Below are 23,302 nucleotides of genomic sequence, written 5' to 3' on the forward strand. Positions count from 1 at the left end.
GGTGTCCTTTCTTATTTCGAAAGCGCGTGAATGAGCACGAAATTACGATTCATCGTGAGTGCAGTACTGCAGCCGAGGTGCCTGTAATACTCAAAGTCCCCCTTGTCTTTTCGCAGGCCGCATCCGTTTGGCGGGTCTCGTCGCAGGCACTCTGATGGCTTTAGGCGATGCATGCCTTCGCCCGGTGCCCTACAACGCGCCAGTTCCAGAATCCAGTCCGCGGGTGAGTAGTTTTTGGTATACCAGCAGCCTTATATCGGGTGCAGGGAAGATCGAGAATCAAAATTCTGTATTTCCGAATAAGTGGATGGTGTACGTATTTCCTACATGTGAGGGTGCCGTTGTGGCTCATTTCTGGCGAAACTACCTCGTTCCATCTGCGCGCTTCTTGCTTACCGTGACGCTGTACCCTTTCACCAAACTTTTCAGGCAATGGATAGGAGTAGTGACATAATTTCAACAGATTAGCATTGCTTTACCCCTTTCATTGTTCGTGAAGTCTTACACGCTTATTGAGTTTAGTACAATACACTGAAGGTTCCAGCTTGACTTTGTTTGGCCTTTTGATTGGTATATTCTGGGAATATTTTCGGTTAGGCTTGCGCGGAAATTTCTGCTGTAAGAGGGAAGAGTGATATTTGTATTTTAAGAAGGGGAACATCATCGTGTCTCGTTCTTAATGCAGCTTTGACCCATAAATTAAAGCACAAAGCTTTGTGAAAATAGAACACCTGACTTGCATGACATTACTTCTTTAAAGTAATGCTGGCGTACACCTCTGGATGAGCGTGACGACTAGTGGATAGTGCTGTTGGTACATAGCGCGCCTCTTTTCAACCATGGTTGAGCGGTTGTGACCGCCACGACACACACAGTCGCATGTTTCCTGTCAGCACCGCCTGAATGGTTAGCGAAAACACAACGGAATTTCAGGCCTGCGTCGCACGCAGTCCGCATACTCAGCATATAAAATGGCCGTCGCCTCACCCACTAGTTGCGAAATGCGGAGACTCACATCAACTATTTCCTTCCTTACCCAGGCAAAAGCACTCACGTGCGAATTTCTCACAGCGATATCTTACACAGACTTCTGGAGACTATTCTAACGCTGTTACACCACCGCCATAGCCGATGCGGGCGGGTTCACTGCAAAGCAGCGGTCGCGTTGGATGAAGGAGAAGTTATGGTGCTACTCGGCGGAATGCTTCGCAGTGAACCAGAAAGCCTTAGCGGATGGAGGTGTGCGGCCCTAGCTAGTACGCTGAGCTATGAAACACGAAGTGTCTCAAGTACATGTCACTGGAGAGTCGAGAAATAACTTCTTACCTACAAAGACGCTTGCAATGCTATCGGGGAATACCCAGTGGAGACGTCACCTTCAATTTTGCATTAGCTTCATTTCTGAGAGTTCAAAAAAGATTGTCCCACTCAGTTTGGCCCAGTTTACGATCAGTCACCATTTTCGTGAGCCGCTGTGTTTATGAGCCGTGCCGATGACAAATTTCAAGACCGCCACTGCGGCCTAGTTGTTTGGGCATCCGCGTCGCAGGCGGGAGGTGCGGGGTTCGACCCCCAATGCCTCCGTGTACCCACCGCTCATACAATGTCTACAAGCTTTCCCCTGTGTGGTGCTCAGCATTTTTAGGGGGGAATGCTTGGGAACTCGGTCTTCGACCCAACCTTGAGTAGAAGAAAAAACCTTGTGCCATGGCGCTCTTTGGCCGCAGATGCCCTTGCGCGATAAATATTCATCATCATCATCATCAGGACAAAGTTCAGTGTTCGTGCAAATCGCCCACTTGTGTCATCTGTCTGCGCAAGCATCAAACGTGACGTAACTCAACCGCGATGGGTGAGATTTCACCCCTCCCAGGCTCTACAGATTTCTGGGCTCGGGGGGAGTTCGTGTATGCTTGAAAATACTTCAGCGCAACCACGCCAACACAAGAAAAAGACAGCACATATGAACAGTACCAACTGTTTATTGGAAGGGGCACATCTATATCCTTACTCATCAAGTAACAAGGCTCTATGGCTCTCAACCCAGCCAGTAACAAGTAAAAAGTGGAAACGTTTTTATGAAGACTTGTACCGCGAAATTCCATCTTCCCTATTTGCGCGTCCGACGTCTAAACCTAGGCGGTGTTGTTGTCACTTTTTATGCTGCTTCGGGTTTGCACGTCTAATATGTAGTTATTTTCATGCAAAGCTCGCTATACTAAAACTCTCTTATAATTGTTGACTTACAGTTGCTGCGGAAAAACCCTGAAAGGCGCTTGGGTACAAGTGGCAAAGATGCTGAAGATGTCAAGAAGCAGGCTTTTTTCAGAGTAGGTCGATGCTTTCGAACTTCTCTTGTTTTGCTTTTGTTTTGCATTGAAGCTTTTAATGCTCAAAGCTAGTCTACCTATCTCCACTTAGCTATTAAGGTATTGACTGCTTTTGCTTACAATCCGACACTGCTTCTGCTACGACTGACTGACACTGCTACTGCTAATTTTTTTTTATTTGCTAACCTTTGTTATACGCTATTGCTGTAAGTGCAGGTTTGAAGAAGCGCTCTCGGATTTGTATTTAGCCCTGTCATTTGCCAATTACTTGTTACTGGCTGTGCTGAGAGCGATAGGGCGTTGTTACATGCTGAGCAAGGCTTATAATATTGCCATTTTCTTCCAATAAACAGTTCGCGCTGTGTGCATGCGTTGCCTTTTTCTTTCCTGTGTTGTCATCATTGCTCCCCAATATTTTCATTCACTCATTTTCTCCCTGCAGCGGCTGCGCCCTACCAACCAATAAATTAAGAATAATGCAACCTGCATACAATATAACCACGCGAACATCGATAGAACATGCTGGGACTATTGAAATTGAAAGTTTTTTTAAAGATTTTCTAGGCTATAGTGCACAAAACGTATCAACGTACTTTTATGTGTAATTGTCTGCGTGGTCTCCTTGTATCCTGAGAATATTTTCAAAAAATCCCAACTAGTGGCCGGTAGACTACTCATCCACAATTCTTAAACGCAGACAAATGATGCTATTCGGCACATCATTTATACTTCGTCATGCAAATTATTTTACGCTTCAATTTCGCACGGTAGCTCTGGCATTTCGGATGCGGCAACGAGCGTCGGGCTGTGAGCGTCCCTTTGTCTTCAAGCAGCTTGGTGGGCTGCTCTATTGCTTCATCGCAGGGCGGCATGGCCTGAGTGAACGGGGAGACATCTCTGGCTAATGTTCACGTTTTAATTCAGGCAGCTTTGTGTTAGGATCGCGCGATTAAGTGTTCGTGAGAAGTGGCCGGTTCATTCAGAAAGAATGCGACGTACGGGTGTCGGCGGCTGCCGTAATAGCTTGTTGCAACAAGTGGCGTTGAATAAGCGGCTACTACAGGCAGTAAAAACTCAGGTATTGAAGTATTGTATTCTCATAGTAGGAAACACAGAGGGATAAAGGGGGCGGGGAGGGATGAAACGCTATTGGAAATTTAAGGAGAGATTCAGTGCAGTATTCCACAGTATAAGAAGCAATGCTTCCTATAAATCCTCGGTAACACTGCGAACAAATTGTTAAGGGAAGAAAAATTGCGTCCAAGTTAACTAGAGACCACTGACTAGGGAATAAAAAAAAGGTCTCCTTTGATTATTACCTCTTATAGACATTGCTGTTCGCATTGCTTCAGACTGACATCACACTGGCCATTGCGTATTAGAGAGACCAGTGCGTAGTAGAGCGAGGTACGCTGACCGCTCACATGAATCTGGAGTGGGGTGATTCCCGAACCCATACGTTGCGCGCTGTGTCGATCTAGATCTTGTTCTGGTGATGAAATCCCTGTAACGGGTAGGTGGTTAGCATAGTACCCGGAGGTCAGTGTCATAACTGCGGGCGCAGCATTTCTGTACTCTTGCCTCTCGCGACATCGTATGTACACAGGTAAACAAGCAATCAGATGGATTTCCTTTCTAATTTCAAAAACGAGTGAACGCGGACGAACTTACGATTCAATGTGACTGCAGTACTGACTCTAATCCTCAAACTCCACCTTGTTTTTTCGCAGGCAGCACCCGAGTTATCGTCGCAGGCACCCTGATGGCTTTTCCGCGACGGGTACAGAGCCGTGCCCGTTCAGCGAGCCAGTTGCACACTCCGGTCAGCTGGTGAGTAGGATTTTGTACAGCGGCTGCCTTGTATTTTCTGTATTTCTGAATAAATTACTGGTGCAAATTTTTCTGAAATGTGAGCACGCCGTTCTGGCTCAGTTTCGGAGAACCTCACTCATTCCGTCTGCGCGCTCCTTGCTTCACGGGACGCTGTTTCCTTTGAACGAACTTTCCAGACAATGGATAGAGGGCACTGATAATATTTCTACAGATTAACAGGGTTTTACTAGTCTTCATTTTTTTCGAAGCGCTATAATATTATTGAGCCCCGCCGCGGTGGCTCAGTGGTTACGGCGCTCGGCTGCTGACCCGAAAGACGCGGGTTCGATCCCGGCCGCGGCCGCTGAATTTCGATGAAGGCAAAATTCGGGAGGCCCGTGTGCTGTGCGATATTAGTGCACGTTAAAGAACCCCAGGTGGTCGAAATTTCCGGAGCCCTTCACTACGGCGTCCCTCATAGCCTGAGTTGCTTTGGGATGTTAAACCTCAATAAACCAAACTATAATATTATTGAGTATAGCACAATACACTAAGTGTTCCAGCCTGACTTCGGTCTTTCGATTGGTAGATTCTGCGAATATTTTTGGTTTGGCTTCCACGGAAATTTCTGCGGTGAAGAGGAAAAAGTAATTTCCGTAGTTTCAGCAAGAGAATACAAAAGCGAAATAGTTGTTCCCAGGAACAAATGTAGCTTTTTGCCCCATGTATAAATCGAAGAACCAAGCGTTGTGAAAATGAAACACCTGACATGCATGACCCTTTTTCGTTAAACTGCTGCACATAAAATGCTGGCGTACTCCTCTCGAGGAACGCAGCGCCTAGTGGATAATACTGCTGGTATCTAACGCGCCAATTTTCAACAGTGGCTTCAAGGTTACCACCACCACGGCGCTCATATTCGCATTTGTCCTGTCAGCGCCGCTTGAATTGTTAGCGAAAATACATCGGAATTTCAGGCCTGCGTAACAGGCAGTCAGTGTGTTGAGCAAATAAAATGGCCTTTGCCTCATCCGCTAGTTGCGATATGCGCAGACTAACATCCACTACTTCCTACCTTCTCCAGGCAAACGCACTCGCGTACGGATATCCCACAGCCATACCCCACACATACTCGTGGACACAATTCAAAAGCTGTTACGCCACCAGCATAGCCCATACAGGCGGGTTCACTGCAACGCAGGTCCCGCGTTGAATTCATAGTCGGATGCGTGTCAGAAAGTCTTAGTGGTGAGTGGCCTCCAGTCACTATGCAGAAATATTAAACATGAAGTGTCTGAAGTATATGTGAATGAACCCGTGAGAGGCAACTCCTTACTAGCAAAGACGCTTAGAATGCTATCGGGGGATATCCAGCGGAGTCGTTCGCCTTCACTTTCGCATCAGCTTTTGTTTTTATTCTGAAAGTTGGGCAAAGATTGTCTGGCTCAGTTTGGCCCAATTCGGCTTCTGTCATCATTTGCGTGGCCGAAGACAAATTTCAAGACCGCCGCGGTGGCCTAGTCGTTTCAACGTCGGCCTGCCTTGCGGAAGGTGCGGGGTGCTGTCCCCAGTGCCGCTGGGCACCCACCGGTGATACAATGGGTGCAAGTTTTCCCTGCCTGGTGTTCGGCTTTTTAGGGTGAACTTCTTGGAAAATGGGTCTTTGGCCCCACCTTGAGTAAAGAAAAAACCCTGTGCCATGGCTCTCTTCAGCCTCAGACGCCCTTACGCCATAAAAATTCATCATCATCATGAGAACACAGTTCATCTTTCGTGCACATTGCCCGCTTTTGTCATCTGTCGGTATCAGCAGCAAACACCCCGTATCTCAACAGTGATGGATGAGTTTACACCCGAGGTGAAAACTGAAAAAGTACCTGCTCTACAGAATGTCGGGCAGTGCGTCGCGTTGGTGCATGACAGAAAATACTGCGGCGCAAAAAAAAATTGAAGCCAAGAAAGAAAAGATTACACATGCTCACGCTACCAACTGTTTAGTGTAAGAAAATGGGTACGTTTACAAGCCTCTATCGCTCTCAGCGACAAAGCCTTGTTAGATGGATAGGACTCAGAGTAGAGAGAGACAGGCTGACACATATAGATCTGGAGTGGGGTGATTCCCCAGCTGGTACGTTGGGTGCTATGTCGGTCTAGATCTTGTTCTGGGGACGAAAACCCCACGGCGGAAAGGTGGTTAACAGGTTGCCCGGTGGTTAATGTCATAACTGCCCCCTTTGCTGTCTTGGATACAGCGACACCGAATATCGACAGTTAAACAAGCAATGAGATGGGTGTCTTTTCTAATTTCGAAAACGCGCGAGAGCAATTGTGTGTTTGCATTACTGCTGTACAGGTGCCTGAAATTCTAAAAGTCCACCTTCTCTATTCGCAGGCAACAACCGTTTCGCGATTCTCGTCGCAGGCGCTGTGATGGCTTTAGAGGAACGCGTACAGGGGCGTGCCCAGACGGCGCGCGAGCACCACTATCCACTTAGCGGGTGAGTAGTCTTAAGTAAGCAGCAGCCTTGTACCGGTTGCAGGGGGGAAGGATTGAGAATTTAATTTCTGTATTTGTGAACAAGGGGCTGGTCTATGTGTTTGTGAAAACTGAGGGCTGCCGTCTGGCTTACTTCTTGCGAACCTTACTCGTTCCATCTGCACGCATCTTGGGCAGCGTGGCGCAATTCCCCTTCAACGAATTTTTTTCTCAAGCAATAGATATGGGTAGTGACATTATATCTACCGATTAACATGGTTCAGAAGTGCTACAAGCTTACGGCGTTTAGCACAAAACACTGCAGGTTCCAGCATGACATCGGCCTTTCGATTGGTACATTCTGGGCGCATTTTTGGCTAGGCTGCCATGGAAATTTCTTTGGCGAAGAGGGGAAAGTAATTTTCATATTTTCAGCAAAGAGGTACATAGACAAAAGTATTGCTTTTTTCGCAGCTTTGCCCCATAAGTCAAAGCACCAAGCGTTGTAAATATAGAACACCTGATATGCATGAACCTTTCTCGATAAACTGTTAGACTTGCTGGCGTACACCTCTTGATGAATGTGGCTACTAATGGATAGTGCTGTTGGTATCTTGGATGCCAATTTTCAGCCGCGGTTGACACAAACGCACGCACGTACGAATTGCTCGAAGCGAAAGCTCTTACGCCACTGGCGCAAGACATCCCGGCGGGTTCCCTGGAACGCAGCGCCTGGGTTAGATGCAGGAGAAAATGCGACGCTACTCGGCGGACTGCCTCGCAGCGCGTCAAAAAGCATTAGTGGATGTGAGGGGTCCAGGGCTAGCTACTACGCAGAGCTATTAAACACGAAGTGTCTCATGTGGATTCACTGGGCCCACGAGAGCTAACTTCCTACCTCAAAAGACGCTTAGAATGCTATCGGAGTATACCCTACTGGAGTCATAATCATAATTTATGTATCTTAATTTCTGAGCGTTCAGCAAAGATTGTGGTGTTCAGTTTGATCCAGTTCTGTTCATTCACCATTTGCGTGTGCCGCTGAATTTGTGAGACAGGCCGAATACAAACTTCAAGACCGCAGCGGTTGCTTAGTTAGTCGTTTGAGCATGTGCCTGGGATGTGGGAGGTGCCTGGGGCAATACCCAGTGAGGCGGGGACGCGTCCATGATACACCAGATACAAGCTTTCTCTGCCTGGTGCCGGGCATTTTATGGTGAAATGCTTGGGAAAGAGCTCTTTCACCTCACCTTAAGTCTCTCTCTCCCGTTTTTTGTGGGCTCTTCTCCATCGACGTTTCATCATAGCAATCAGTATATCCACTCTCAACCGAGTGCTGACGACATGGACGCTATCTTAAGCCTAACCAAAAGTAAATATTGACCTAATTGGACAATATTGATGTCCAACATGTGCTACTCTTCGAGCCAGTTATGAATATCCATTAGGTACGTCATAACCTTATCGGTTAGTAAATATAGCAGATAAATATAACCATAACCTTAACTAAAAATTAACTTCATTAGTTAATTTTGGGCTGTAACCTGTTCTACTTATTGTCGTGTCCGGTCGCTGTGTTGAATGCAGCGAAAGACGCACACGGTACTTTAAGACTTCGTTTATTTAAAGCCGATGAGGGTGCGACCAGCGTCGACCGAGGCAGGAGCCGAACTGGCCGCCCGAAGAAAGGAGGGAGCGGAGAATTGCAGTCGGCAGCGAGCTTCTTGAGCTCGGCTACGTAGCGCTCGGCTTGTCCGTTTGTCGCTGGGTGGTAGGGGGCCGATGTAACTGAGGAGATCCCGTTGTCGCGATAAAACTTGAGGATCTCCGCAGACACAAACGGTGTTCCGTTGTCCGACACTACCTTGCGCGGCAGGCCGAACGTTGCAAATAGTGATCGGAGGTTGTCAATGACTGCTGCCGAAGTCGTCTGTCCCATTTGCCTTATCTCAAGCCACTTTGTGTAGGCATCTACGACCACAAGGAAAGTGCAGCCCTCAATTGGTCCTGCAAAATCAATGTGCAGTGTGTGCCATGGTGTGTCTGGCTTTTCCCATTCTGGGACAGGAGCTTTCGGCGGGGCGCTCCGGCTGCTCTGGCAAGGCTTGCATTCTCGCACCACTGTTTCGATGTCGTTGTCAATGCCAGGCCACCACATGTAGCTTCTGGCACACTTTTTCATTGCAACGATGCCCCGATGTCCGGCGTGGATGAGAGACATAGCTTGTGCGCGTAGTTCTCTCGGCATCACAACTCGGGACCCAAATATGATGCAGCCGCGATGGGTGCTCAACTCTGTAGCTCGCCTGCGGTAAGCGTCGAAGTTGTCCCCTTTGAGTTTATGCACGTTGCCTTGTTGAACAGCTGTGTAAACTAGCCGGAGAGCTGCGCACTTCTGCGTAGATGCTGCAACTGTGCCTGCTGTAAGCGGAGGTTCTGGCAGTGCTTCGAACATCAGAACGTCTCCTGGTGGAAATGGTTCGTCAACAGTTGCGTCTAGTGGCAGACGGCTTAGCGCATCGGCGTTTTGATGTTTACTCCCATTGCGGTAGACCAGAGCGTAGTCGTACGCTGAGAGTTTGATGCACCAACGTGTCATTCGCGGAGACAAAGTTGGTGGCATAGGCCTTTGTGGTCCCAGAATGCCCAATAGCGGTCGGTGATCGGTTATAAAGGTCACCTTCCGGCCGGCAATGTACTGGTGAAAATGTGTCGCCGCGTAGACGATGGCTAGCCCTTCTTTGTCAAGTTGCGCGTAGTTGCGTTCTGCTTGCGACAACGTACGTGAGGCGAAGGCGATGGGAGCTTCCCTTCCTTGCTCGTCAGTTTGCGATAGAACCGCGCCGACTCCGTACGGTGATGCGTCGCAAGCCAAAAGCAGAGGCTTCCTTTCGTCGTAGTGGCGGAGGACTGTACATCTTCGAATCAGGTCTTTCAGGGCATCGAATGACTGCTGATGGCGTGGCGACCATGTCCATGTCACATCTTTCCGAAGGAGTTGGTATAAGTCGTTGGCCACGGTAGCTCTTTGTTCCAAGAACCGGTCGTAGAACGTCAAGAGTCCGAGAAAAGCCTGTAGCTCCTGCTTGTTTGTTGGAGCTCGTGCTTCTGTGATCGCTCGCACTTTGTCCTCGGTAGGGTGAATGCCTTCCGCATCAATTCGGTGTCCCAGAAATTGCACCTCTGGCACCGCAAAACAGCACTTCGATTTGCTTATGCACAAATTAGCGTTTGCTAGCCTTTCGAGAACGAGCTCTAGGCGCACTGCATGGTCTTCAGTGGAAGTGCCACTGATGATGACATCGTCAAGGTAGACACAAACTCCTGGGATGCGCTGAAGCACTGTCTCCATGAATTTTTGAAATATGGCCGGGGCTGCAGCTACGCCAAAAGGCAGTCGCTTGACTTTGTACAAGCCTTTCAGTGTGTTAATTGCCAATAATTCAGCAGTTGACTCGCTCACCTTCAGCTGCTGATACGCCTGGGTGAGGTCCAATGTGCTGAAGACTCTTGCGCCACGCAGTACACTGAATACTTCTTCAGGTGTCGGTAGCGGGTAAGAGGACGCTTTAGTCGCAAGATTGACGGTGCTCCGGTAGTCTCCGCAGAGGCGTATGGTTCCGTTCTTCTTGCGAACTACGACAAGTGGTGTGGCCCATTCTGAATGCTGCGTCGGCTCGATGACACCTTGCTGCTCCAGTTTGTCCAACTCTTTTTCAACTGAATCTCGGAGAGCAAACGGCACCGGCCTGGCCTTCAGAAATTTGGGTTGCGCGTTGTCCAACAACTCCAGTGTGACCGGGGGCCCTTCGTTTCCTGGAATCTCTTCCGAGAATACTCTTTCGTATTTCTCTTGCAGTTGCTCAACCATGTTCTGGCTCGGCGTCTGGTGTATGCCGCATATCATCACGCCTAGTGGAGAAAACCAGTTTCTCCCTAGAAGGCTTGATCCTGTGCCCTTCACAACAAGCAGAGGTAGCGTATGGGTCTGGCCGTTGTAGTTAACCTGCACGTTGGCAGAGCCCAATAGTGGCAGATTCTGTCCTGACCACGTTCGCAGGTGCGTGTCGTCTTGTTGCAGGGCGGGTGCGTCAGATGGCCATGAAGTTCGGAACGTGTCCTCACTGATCAGAGTACAGGCTGCGCCGGAGTCCACCTCGAACTTAATCAGCTGGTGATGTACGCTTACTTCTGTAAAAATCTTCGGTCGCGTGCCGAGATTCATGGTGTTCAGGTCGTACAACACAGATGGTGTTGCTGATGTTGTTCCATGGAGATCAGATAGCGGCGTATTCTCTGAGGCGTTGACGCTGTGATTAGGCTGGGAAGGTGACTTTATCTTGGCAAGTCTCCGTTTCGTAATGCATGCTCTTTCGATATGCCCTCGCTTGTGGCAAAAATTACACGTGGCTGACTGGAATCGACATCCCTGGGGGTTGTGTTGGTCGTCACACCGCCAGCAGCGTTGTGCCTTTTTGACCGATTTTACAACAACAGAAGGCTTGCGCACCTGGTTGCTTGTCTGGTGTACCGGCTCGGTGTTCCGGCGAATCCCTCTCTGCTGGTGACCGGCGCTCTCCGCTCGAACGGCGATGTCGTAAGCTTTGCTGAATGTGAGGTCCTTCTCAGCGAACAGGCGCTGCTGCAGTGACTCGTCACTCAGTCCGCACACAAATCTGTCGCGTAACATCACGTCCAAGGGAAGCATGGTGGTGTTAGCAGAAGAAGCTGCGTCTCCCTCCTGCCCGGTAGCTGTTGTCGACAGCGTTCCAAAATTGCAGTCGGCAGCGAGCTTCTTGAGCGCGGCTACGTAGGCGCTCACAGTTTCTCCTCCCAGTTGATCTCGTCGTTGGAAGCGAGCCCGGCTGTAGACCTCGGATGGCCTTGGGTCGTAGTGCTTTTGCAGCGCTTTTACGATGTCGTCGTAAGACACTGCCGCTGGTGTGCTTGGCTGAATAAGGGCGCAGACAGTATCGTAGGTCTGCTCCCCGCACAGCGTCAGCAGGTTGGCCCTCTTCAAGGCTGGGTCTGTGATGTTGTTAGCTTCAAAGTAGAACTGAAGGCGTCCAACCCACGATGACCACGATGAGCCGTTGAACTCTGGTATCTGATTGGGAAACCCTCGCGTAGCCATGGCTTGTCAATAGCGTTGCGTAGCGCGGGTCGAATCCACTTTCTCGTCGCCACTGTCGTGTCCGGTCGCTGTGTTGAATGCAGCGAAAGACGCACACGGTACTTTAAGACTTCGTTTATTTAAAGCCGATGAGGGTGCGACCAGCGTCGACCGAGGCAGGAGCCGAACTGGCCGCCCGAAGAAAGGAGGGAGCGGAGAAGCGTCCACGGGAGGGAGTGGCTTCCCAAAACAGGAGGAGGATGCGGGGGCGCACCATGGGGGGGCATCTGGCGACAGCGTGCGACGAGGGGCAAGTGGTCGTTAGGAGGAGGATGTGAGTGGTCGTTAGGAGGAGGATGCGAGTGGTCGTTACACACACAAAAGCAATAAGGGGACACAACACTTATATAGAGGATTCAAAATATCTAATTCGTTTTATGATGCCTTATTAATTACTGTGTTAAAAGCAGTTAAATATAGTAATGTGACTAGTTAATTATAACATCTCCAATCAATCAAAAATTAGGGTATATGTCCTTTTACTGTGGGGGACGCAATTTTGAATTCCTCGGACAGAAAATTTCACAGAAATTTTCGCGCAGACAGAAAAGTTGACAGAAAATTTTACGTCGAAGGAAGGTGCTAGCAGAGCCCAAGAAATCGAGAAACGTTATGAATAAGAGCTATCACTCTTAAAGTCGAATAATGTCTGCTCTATACAGAATGACAGGTACTGGGGAGTTGTGGATGGCTGAAAATATAGGGGCAAAACTACGACAGCGCAAAAAAATAGACATGCACAAACTATCAACTGATTATTGCAAGAACATGGGCATATTTATAACCCTAACTCACCATGTAAAAACAGTCTACTGCTCTCAGCCTAGCCAGTCACAAGTACAAGTGGAAACATTTTTATAAAGGCCTGTAGCACGAACAATCACAATGATGTTCGATGCCCAATCCCAGATGGTGGTGTTTTTTTTCTTTTCTTATCTTAGTTTTTGTTATGTCTTTCTTATTTTACTTCCTTATTGACGGTTTTCATAGGTGACACTCCTTTTGCTACGATTGCGTGACACTGATATTCCAAAATATATTTTCTTTTCTAACCTTTTTGATAAACTAGAGCTGTAAGTGCAAGGTAGCAGAAGCGTTCTGCGATATGCGTTCAGCCTTGTCATCTACATCTACATCCACATCTGTCATCTACATCTGCCTACATCTCCGGAACACTGCGAACAACCAGTTATGTGAAAAAATAATTGCGTCTAAGCCACATAGAGACCGCTGATTAGAGATGGAGAAAAAAATAGTCACCTTTGATTATTAATATTATGGACACTGTCGTTCGCACTGCATCAGACTGACATCACACTGACCAGTGCGTATTAGAGAGACCAGTGCGTAGTAGAGGGAGGTATGCTGACCGCTCACATGAATCTGGAATCATGAATGGGGTAATTACTCAGACTTTAGGTTGGGCGCTATGCGTGATATAGACCTTGTTCTGGCGACGAAAACGCCGTACAGGGTAGGTGGGTAACGTATTTCCCGCTGGTTGGTGTCATAACTGCGGCCACAGCATCTCTGCAGACTTGGATCCGGCGACACTTTATATCGAGAGGTAAACAAGCAATGAGAGGGGTGTCCTTTCTTATTGGAAAAACGCGTGAAAGCATGCGAACTTACGATTCAATGTGACGACAGCACCGCAGGAAGGTTGCCTGTAATCCTAAAATTCCGCCTTGTCTTTTCGCAGCCACCAGCCGTCAGACGAGGGTCGTCGCAGGCGCTCTGATGGCTTTTCCGCGACGGGTACGGCGTTGGTTCCAGAACCCAGTCTGCGGGTGAGTAGTTTTTAGTATAGCAGCACCCTTGTTTCGGGTGCAGGAAGGATCGAGAAAAATTTTTTCTATATCTGATTAAGTGGCTGATGTATATATTTCTGAAATGAAAAGCAAGCATTCTGGCTCAGTTCTGGAGAACCTGACTCGTTCTGTCTGCATGCTTCTTGCGCACCGCGACACTGTTTCCTTTGAACGAACTTGTCAGACAATGTATAGAGGGTAATGGCATTATTTCTACAGATTAACTCGTATTATCCCTCTTTAATCTTTATGAAGTGCTACAGGCTTACTGCGTTTTGAACATTACACTGAAGGTTCAAGCATAACATCGGCCTTTGAATTGGTATACTCTAGAAATATTTTCGGTTAAGGTTCCACAGAAATAAAAGTGATATCCATGTTTAAGGCAAAGGGATACATAAACGTCCCTTGCTCCTAATGACTCTTTGCCCCATAAATGGAAGCACAAAGCGTTGTGAAAACGCAACACCTGACATGAATGACCCTTCTTCGTTATACTTGCTGGCGTACATCTCTGGATGAATGTGCCGACTAATGGACAGTGCTGTTGGTATCTAACGCGCCAATTTTTAACCGCGGTTATCCCCACCATTGCCCTCGCATTCCAATTTTTCCTGTCAGCGCCGCATGAATGGTTAGAGAAGATACTTTTGACGTTCAAGCCTACTTATCCGACAGTCAGCCTACTCAGAAAAGACAATGACCGTCCCTAGACCCACTAGGTGCGAAATGCGGACGCACACATGAACTACACCTTTCCTTATGAAGACAAGAGCACGCACGTTCGAATTGCGCGAAGCCTTATCTTATATTACGCGATTAGAAAGCTGTTCTGCTACTGGTGCAGGACAAGCCAACGTGTACACTGGTACACAGTGCTCTCGTTGCATCGAGAAGAAATTGTGACGCTGCTCGACGGACAGTGTCAGAAAGCCTTAAGGTGAGGGGCTTCGTCAAGCTAATGATGGTATGCTTCACCTTTGCAGGGTACTACAGGCGCTCCAGGCCCTTTGTACTATGAACGTCGCCTTGTCTGCAATGAGCTTGGTGGTGCTCCTGTATATCTGCATCTGGAGTCGGCATGGTGTGAGTGAAAGGGCAGCCATCTCTGACTAAAGTCCAAGTTTGTCGTTCAGATAGCTAGCTGCATGACAGACAGTTGAGGACGGTGCGATTAAGTGCTCGTCAGAAGTTACCACTGTTTTCAGAAAGAATGCGGCGCCCGGGTGTCGCTGGCTGCCGCAACAGCTTGTTGAAACAAGTGGCGTTGATTAAGCGACTAGTCCAGATAGTAAAAACTGACGTATTGTATTTTTAATGTCGGCAAGACAACAGGCAAAAATGTGGTGCGGTGCCGGGGGGGGGGGGGGGGGGGGGGTGCGGCTGTCGTGTCTCTTATGTACGACCGGAAGACAGAAGAGATGCCATCGCCATATAATGTCTATTATTGGCTATTACGGGATTTTATTGCTGCCGGAAAGTTCAAGAGAGATTCAGTGCAGTATTGCCAAACATAAAAAAGCTGTTTCCTACAGCGTCGCGGGAACGCTGCGAACAAGCGGTTAGTGAAAGAATATTTACGTCTAAGCCACCTAGAGACCACAGATAACAGATTAAGAGGGAAAAAGGCACCTTTGACTATTATTCTTATAGATATTTTCGTTCGCATTGCTTCAGACTGACATTACACCGACCAGTGTGCATAGAGGCCAGTCCGTAGCAAAGAGGGATATGCTGACCGCTCACATGAATCTGGAGTGCAGTGAATCCACAGCTGGTAGGTTGGGTGCTATGTAGGTCTAGACCTTGTTCTGGTCATGGAAACCCCACGCCGGGTAGGTGGTTAACCTCCTGCTCGGTGGATGGATGGTGTAATAACTGCCAACTGTGCAGACTTGGATCCAGTGACGACATGTATCGACAGGTAAACAAGCAATGATACGGGTGTCCTATCCTATTCCGAAAGCGCGTGAATGCTAGCGAACTCAGGATTCAGTGTGATTGCAGCACTGCAGTAGAGGTGTCTGTAATCCTAAAACTCAACCATGTCTTTTCGCAGGCCGGACACGTTACGCGGTTCTCGTCGGAGGCGCTGTGATGGATTTAAGGCGATGCCTGCAGCCGAGTGCCCAGATGGCGCGTCAGTTCCACGATCCACTTATCGGGTGAGCATAGTTTTAATTAAGCAGCCAGCCTTGTACCGGTTGCAGGGGGATTTGAGAATCAAATTTCTGTTTCCGAATAAGTGGTTGGCGTAAATATTTCTGAAATGTCAGAGCTGCGTTCGGGTTCAGTTCTGGCTATCCTCACTCCTCATCTGCACGCTTCCTTGCTTACCACGAGGCTGCTTCCTTTGAACGAAATTTTCAGGCAATGGATGGAGGGCAGTGGCATTATTTCTTCAGCCCAACTCCGTTTTACCCCTCTTCATTCTTTGTGAAGTGCTACAAGCTAACCGCGTTTAGAACAATGCACTAAAGGTTCCACCATGACTTCGGCCTTTGGATTTGTATATTCTGGGCGTATTTTCGGTCAGTCTTCCAAGGAAATTTCTGCGAGAAAGAGAGAAAAGTAATTTGCGCATTTCCAGCAGGGGAATACATAAACGAAAGTCTCGCTGCTGAAGCAGTTTTTTTTTCATAACTCGAAAAACCAAGCGTTGCGAAAGTGGAAGTCCTTACATACATGATCCTTTCATTACGCGGTTAAACTTGTAAAATGCTAGCGTCCACCTCTGGATGAACGCGGCGACTAGTGGATAGCGCTCTTAACTAACGCGCCACATTTCAACCATGGTTCCGCGGTTACCACCACCACAGCGCTCACATTCTCATTTGTCCTGTCAGCACCTCATTAATGGTCAGCACAATGCGTTGGACGTTCCGGCCTGCGTAGCAGGCAGTCAGCCTACTGAGGAAATAAAAAGACCGTCCCTAGACCCATTAGGTGCGCAGTGCGGACACACACATCAACTATATCTTTCCTTATGAAGACCAAAGCACGCACGTGCACATTGCCCAAAGCCATATCTTATAGGAAACTATTCCAAACTTGTTAGGCCACCGGTGTATGACATGCTGGAGCTACTCGGCGCTACTCGTGACGCAACTGGTGACGCTACCCGTGACGATACTCTTGAGGCTACTCAGCGCCGCGTGTGGCGCTACTCGTCGGACAGCTTCGCAGCGCGTCGGAAAGCCTTATGGGACGAGAGCGGTGCAAAGCTAGCTATTCCGCACAGCTATTAAACTGGTAGCGTACTCTAACATGCAACCAGGCATGGAATGCTGTGGCGGAATATGCAGCCGAAATGTTCGCTTTAGCTTGTGCATTAGCCTCATTCGTGAGAGTTCAGCAAATATTGTCAGGCTCAGTTGAATCTTATTCGCGTTCAGACATTAGCTTGAGCTGCTCTGCTGGTGAATCGCGCCGAGGATGAAGTTCAGCTTTTTGTGCTCATCGCGAAGTTGCGCCACCTGTTGGTGTCAGCAGCAAGCGCCACGTAACTTAAAAGTGAAGGATTAAGCAACCCCTCCCTATCATCCAATAAAATGAATGGAGTCCGCCAAGCATTAAAAAAGCGCTAATTTTCATAGGACGCGCTAGCAGCCGCTGAAATTAAGGATTTTTTATATTTTCTAGGATTCTGTACGCACATTCTACAGTTTCACTTTCTATGTGTTCTTGTCTATGTGCAACTCACTGCCGATATTTTGTGCACTTCCTTCATTTTGGCTTCAATCGCGCAATTGTATAGAGACCCATAGATTCATTGGATCGCTAGGTGTATCTCTTTGTATACTGAGGATATTTAGGAAAATATCCGACCAGTGGCCGCTACGCAACTCGTATACAATGTGTAAACGTGGACGTATTGTACTGTTTGTAACGTTATTTTTGCTTCATCGTGCAAATGAGTGCATGGTTCACCTTCGCAGGGTGTTTCTGGCGCCTCGGATGTGGCACCAAGGTGCGGCCTAAGATCGCCTTGTTTGCCCTGAGCTTGGCGGGCTGCTCTACTCCTCCATCCAAGTCCGCATGGTATGAGTGAAAGGGGAGACATCCCCAACTAAAGCTGAAGTTTGTCATCCAGGCAGCTACGGGAGAGGCAGTTGAGGGTGGTGCGAATCAGTGCTCGTGAGAAATGAAAACTTTATGCAGAAAGAATACGTCACCGGGTTTCACCGGCTCCCAAAATCAATTGTTCAAACAAGGGCATCGAATAAGTTGCTCGTCCAAATGAAGTACTGTGTTTGAAATGTAGGAAAAGAAAGGTGGGGGGGGAGGGGGCTATGAAGTCTGAAGTTATGCACGGCCTGAGTCACTGAAGGACATTACAAATGCCATCGCCATATGATGTCCAATGTCGTTCCTTATGGGATTCTTTTGCCCCCACAAAGTTCAAGAGAAATTCAGCGCAGTACTCCCCAGGGGAAAAAAGTCTTCTGTACAATATCTCAAGAATACTTCGAACAAACAGTTAGAAAAAGAAAAATTGCATCTAAATCATCTAGAGAGCACTGAACAAATATTAGGAAAAAATTGTCACCATTGTAATTCAGACTCTTCAGGATGAATTATTTACATGCTCCATGGATCTCGGCATCAGCACTAAGAGGAGTTTTTCGAGCGGCAGTACTATTTTAAAGCGCTGGGGAAGTCGAATTGGTACCTGTACACCCCGAGCGGTCAACACTAGAGCGGCCGTTTGGCCAAAAACAAAAATTGATAAAGAAATAACTGTCGCTAGCAATGGCCTAACTGCTTTGGCCTTGGCCTGTTACAGTTTACGATTTATGTGGGCTTAACGCTCCAAAGCAAGTCTTCTATGAGGAACGCTATAGAGGACAGCTAAGGAAATTTCGACCACCTGCGGTTCTTTAATCTGCATTGACATCGCACAGCACACGGGCCTCTAGAATTTCACCTACACAAAAATTCGACCGCCACGACGGCGACCGAACCCGCGTCTTTCGGGTCAGCAGCCACCACGGCGTCTACAGTGCTGCACGGATTCGTTTTGATTTATAGGGAAATTAGAGCATTTCCTGATTAATAAAAACCCCAGACCAAGCAGGCAATTTTTTCTTCGGTGTTATTTGCGGAGAGTATGTATGGTAGAAAGGACGATAAAGGTGAACCGGACAGGCACTAACAACTCAAGTTCTTAGATCTTCACCATCTGGCCTCCACGCTGTTTCTTTCTTTTCTGTCAAACCAACTACCCAGCAACAACCCACTTGCATTTATTGCCTCTTTTGAATGTTTATTTGCTTTCTTTGCATTGTCAATTCCCCGCTGTTCTGTTCATCACTCACTATAATGAAATGTAATGAAAACAAGTTTCCCGGAGTATGAAGTTTTAAAAACATTAGCTGAGAAGTGATTTTCGTAATAATGGTATCAAAAAACTGATAACGTTTTCTGGTAGTGCGGTTGCATATCAAAATCTGCCTCTTGAGCTTTGTGACATTTTTCCCCGCCGTATGAACACCGACTCGTTCGTCACATTTCAGGGAAAGTCGCTTCGCCAAAAACTATTTCCGTTCGATCAGGATGTATGTTTGCAGCAGAAGATCTTAATAATAAATCAGTGTAAAGTTGTGGTTTGGCATCAATAGAGAGAAGGGAGAGGCGAAGATATGCACACAAGGGAAGGAGACCAGTCAGCGTGAGCCCTTTAGTTAAAAGAGAAGGTGACCAGGAGCAAGTGGGCATGTGCCTTTTAGTTAACCCCTTAGCCGCTCTATAGCACTTTGCTTTAAGCGGTGACTTGTCACTCCTATGAACGCGCTACATACTCCGCCGCACAGCTAAAGCACAGCGGTATTTTCGGGACGCTGCCCGCAAGCGGGCGACAAGATCACACCGACATGCTACGGGGAAAATGCAGGTGGATGAACGAGTTTTTCGCGCTTCTGGCAAGCACTCTCGCAGACGCTTTGTTTTTACCTAAAGACTGTGAAAACTGTAGACCACAAATTCTGACCCTTCCGTAGCATAAACGCAATCATCGTAACGTTATTTCTTGGCGTCATTATTGTGCGAATGAAATCGCAAACCAGCTAGCGAGGGCATTACTCGTACGAAAACGCGGTCAATTTTTTAACATCATTCCGCAACTGTTGTTTGGCCGCCTTGTCAGCGCCTTACCAATGCGCGGAATGACGAAACAGTGGCACTTAATCTCGTCGTAGCGCGTTACTCCTGAAAGATTTGTCATGTGCAGGGCATGCGCTGGTTATCTTTTTCTCTTTGTGATGTCTGCTCATGTTCCCGAGCACAGGTCGCCTAAATTAGTCGGAGGCCTACCACTTCCGTGTCATTCATACCACAGGAGTCGCTTCAGTGCTTCAAACAGTTATGAATTAAGTTTTTTTGTAAAACAGCCTGATTTCTAACACCAATGGTCTTGATTTGCAGGCTGGCCAGCCTCGCCACAATTTTTGAGGGAGTCTGCCCGCGGAGCGGATTGGATGGACGAGACTGTGCACATAACAGCACCATCGAAGCCTGCCACACTGAAGACAGCGTCACAGCCTTCAGCACACTATGATGCACTGTGAGCGACTTTGGAAAACAGAGTGTCATGTGCCCAATTCGACATTCAAATTCAAATTGAGTTTATTTCCATTCGAAGCGATGCGTTCGGTAATCAGGATACAGGGCTCTTCTCACAGAGAATAGTAGTGGCTATCGTCACAGCCTTCAGCACACTACGATGCCTTGTGAGCGACATTTGAGATCCCAGTTCGATATGACCCATTCGACATTCAAATTCAAATTGAGTTTATTTCCGTTCAAAACAACGCGTTCGGTAAACAGGATAGAAGGGCTCTTCTCACAGAGAATAGTAGTGGCTATTTTACTGATGCGTTTGGAGGTATGCCTTAAGGAAATTTCGATGGAAGCAAAAATTAAGGGCCCGTATACTGTGCAACGTCAGTGCACGTTAAAGAACCCCAGTTGGTCGAAATTTCCAGACCCCTACACTACGGTGTCCCTCATAGCCTGAGTCGCTTTGGGGCGTCAAACCCCATAAACCAAACCAAACCAATTTTGATGCCTGCTTTCGAACTCAAAAAACTTTTCAGGGCTCGTCGGGCATTACGTCATTACGGCGGCAATATTTCTCACACAAATTTCTTTATTTATCTTTCTGTTTATTCTGATTCTTACCGCTACCATTGATGGCCTTTTTGTATGGGGGATACGATAGGAAATTTACCTTGTCATACAGATAACATACTGTCAAAAAGAGAATGCAACGAAAATAAACTACTTCCAATTTCAAAACCAAATGGGAGCTAAAAGAGGGTAAAAACAAAGCAAGCCATGGTAAAAATAAAAATCGCCATATCGATATCCTGGGCAACACACAGAACAAGAAAACATGTATTATATGGCATGAAAAACTGGTTATACTGAAGGCGCACTGTAGCAATGAAAATAGACAATGACGCATTCTTAGGTGAGAAGAATGAAGTGCAAATCACGCATTAACACGTTTTGGCGGGCTAGTTGGTTAAGCATCTTGAATAAACAGCGCGAACGAAGACGAGGTCCATTTTCTTGTCTTTTGTGCTCGTCTTCGTTCGCGCTGTTTATTCAAGAAACCAATCACGCAAACAAACTTTCACTCGTAAAATGTGAACTGTGTATTCAGAAATTCCACAACAAGATAAACGCGCAGAAAAGCAGCTATCACAAGAAAATTAGAGGCCACTCTTTTGATAAGATGGCAGGGCTTACACATCTTCTTTACGTTTATTCTAATCAGGCACTGTTTTGGAAAAAAAAGTAGTTTTTAAATATATCATCAAACTTTCACAAAATGCCTGAAACGAAATGGTATACAGCTGGCGATCTTTCGTATATATATATTTTGTAAAACATCTCATCCCTATAACATTGTGAAACAGCTCCAGCCGTAGATACTCTCTTCTCTAAGAGAGGTCACCGTACACTTTCGCACATCTGAGAGGATCTTTTTGTAAAGTCATAGTTTGAGGGCAGAAACCGCGTCGCTCCCTCCTGAATCCCTTCAAGCTAATAAGTGCTTCTGTGTCGGGATTCGTAGTCTCACAACAATATTCTAGGATGAGACACACATTAGTCTAGTGGAGAGTTTTTTTTTCAGTCTAGCCAATACCTGTTTGAAAATGCGTTTTAACGATATCGAAGACGACTAACATTACCAGCAATATGGTTAAGCTGATCGTTCCAATGAAGATTGCTAGAGAGGGCGGCACCTATACTTTAATTCTTGACATATGGTATGTTTGTGTCAGTAGTAATTATCGGGTAGTTAAAGGTTGCCTTTTTGTAAATTGGAGAAGATTTGTAAAAATTATGAAAAATATAATGTCGTGTACCACGTATTATACCATGTTAAGACTTAGGTTAGGCCACGTTGCAGCTGATTGACAGGTGCCACACAGGTGACAGCACGGTAAATGCAAGTCCGCGTACGATCACACCCCACTAGACACTTCATTAAATATAAGACTGCTAAATGTTAAGAAAAGACGGCACAGAACTGTTCGCACTCTTTCTGGAATAACACATTGCTTTCTGCTGAAAAGATGCGCTTCGAGCCATTTGAACGGGGAAGGTATAATTTTGAAGGTAGGCAAATTCACCACCAAAAACCTGTGTGCAACCGAGTTAAAGGTTCTTGGAAGTCCAAGAGTGTAGGGTCAACCAGTTATCATTGTTAACTTAGAGGGCTAATTTGTGACCAAATTCTATCAGTTGTGTTGCATTTGCCAAAAAAAAGTTGTCTTCTTGGATGAGGGTAGAGCATTCATGTAAATGATGTGTTACATCAATTTGCACAAGACGTTCTGAGGAAGATGTCTGTAGTTTATAGTTATTGTTTCGTTTTCCTCTTTTTATGTGGAGCGCGCCGCACACAAGGCGAAGAGGCACCAGAGAGTGCGACGCAGAAGGAACAGAAAGAATCGCCCTCTGCCGGAGATCTTCTCCCCTGACCTGTCTTTCTCCGCAATATTTCGGTGGCAACGGTGGGATGATGCTCAATCGCGCCCAGAACCAAGCGCCGGACTCGGTTGACAGCCTAGTTCCACCACCGGCTGATGAAGCGCACGGTGACATTGGCCACCGCCGTTCTGACGGCCTCGACATCTTGCGGATGCTGGACGCCGCCTTCCACCGCATAGCGGCGACCGTGTCGACCAGCCGATGGACCTGTTGTTGTACGCTCACTTGGCCGCACACACGCTGGTATGGCGAAGATCAGCTGCCGTGTGCCCGGATAATGCACGGCGCCACCATCGTTCCGAAAAATATGGAATAGATCCTCTACAATAAAACATGCTCAAAATTTTTCGAAGGAACTTGAACAGCACTATCAGCATCTGCTTTCTCTCGAGTGATTTACTTTCCCTTCATTCATACACTAGATAGCAAACTTTCGATATTTTGTTTACATCGTCACAATTGCACACATGAAACTGTGTTCTCAAAGCAATGTAGAATGTTCGCTGTTTACTACTATTCTGGTTCATGCCACTCCTTGTACCTCTCATTCCTTTCGTTTTCTTGTATACTGGATGACAGCGCATAACATGATTTCTTTTCCGACGCCGAAGCAAATTTGAGAGTGACGCTGATATTTGCAGTTTATTTGAAAAATTAAAGCGGACCTGTTGGATGTAAAACAGCCTTAGCGTTAGTA

The 23,302-nt window shown here is 47.2% G+C and overlaps 2 protein-coding genes across 11 annotated transcripts in view; both read left to right on the top strand.

Moving 5' to 3' along the window:
• LOC149347461 (uncharacterized) overlaps positions 1-23,302 on the top strand; it is a 283,383-nt gene that overhangs the window by 19,535 nt on the left and 240,546 nt on the right. The window lies entirely within an intron of this gene.
• On the top strand, positions 158-22,981 carry LOC149347462 (uncharacterized). Of its 4 annotated transcripts, none has more exons than XR_016292527.1 (9): positions 158-223; positions 2,250-2,330; positions 4,061-4,160; positions 6,535-6,640; positions 13,494-13,581; positions 14,589-14,688; positions 15,662-15,767; positions 17,541-17,643; positions 20,026-20,164. XR_016292527.1 is itself a non-coding variant. In XM_089587134.1 (9 exons), exons 4-8 carry the CDS (start codon positions 6,573-6,575, stop codon positions 20,156-20,158), a joined length of 495 nt encoding a protein of 164 aa, XP_089443260.1. In that variant the 5' UTR covers positions 158-223; positions 2,250-2,330; positions 4,061-4,160; positions 6,535-6,572; the 3' UTR covers positions 20,159-20,164; positions 22,507-22,628. The 4 variants fall into 4 exon arrangements, 3 of the variants coding, with proteins under 3 accessions (XP_089443260.1, XP_089443258.1, XP_089443259.1); XM_089587134.1 differs by lacking the exon at positions 17,541-17,643 and adding an exon at positions 22,507-22,628; XM_089587132.1 differs by lacking the exons at positions 15,662-15,767; positions 17,541-17,643 and adding an exon at positions 22,507-22,981.

This window comes from Amblyomma mixtum, chromosome 4, assembly GCF_055824585.1.
Source record: "Amblyomma mixtum isolate Tamu chromosome 4, ASM5582458v1, whole genome shotgun sequence".
Classification (NCBI taxonomy): domain Eukaryota; kingdom Metazoa; phylum Arthropoda; class Arachnida; order Ixodida; family Ixodidae; genus Amblyomma; species Amblyomma mixtum.

Excerpts from the sequence above, each read along its gene's own strand:
- LOC149347462 (XM_089587132.1), top strand. The coding sequence starts at position 6,573 with ATGGCTTTAGAGGAACGCGTACAGGGGCGTGCCCAGACGGCGCGCGAG. Across the intron at positions 14,689-20,025 it reads GCATCTGGAGTCGGCATGGT|GCTGGCCAGCCTCGCCACAA; the intron begins GTGAGTGAAAGG and ends CTTGATTTGCAG. Across the intron at positions 20,165-22,506 it reads TCAGCACACTATGATGCACT|CGCGCCGCACACAAGGCGAA; the intron begins GTGAGCGACTTT and ends TTTTATGTGGAG.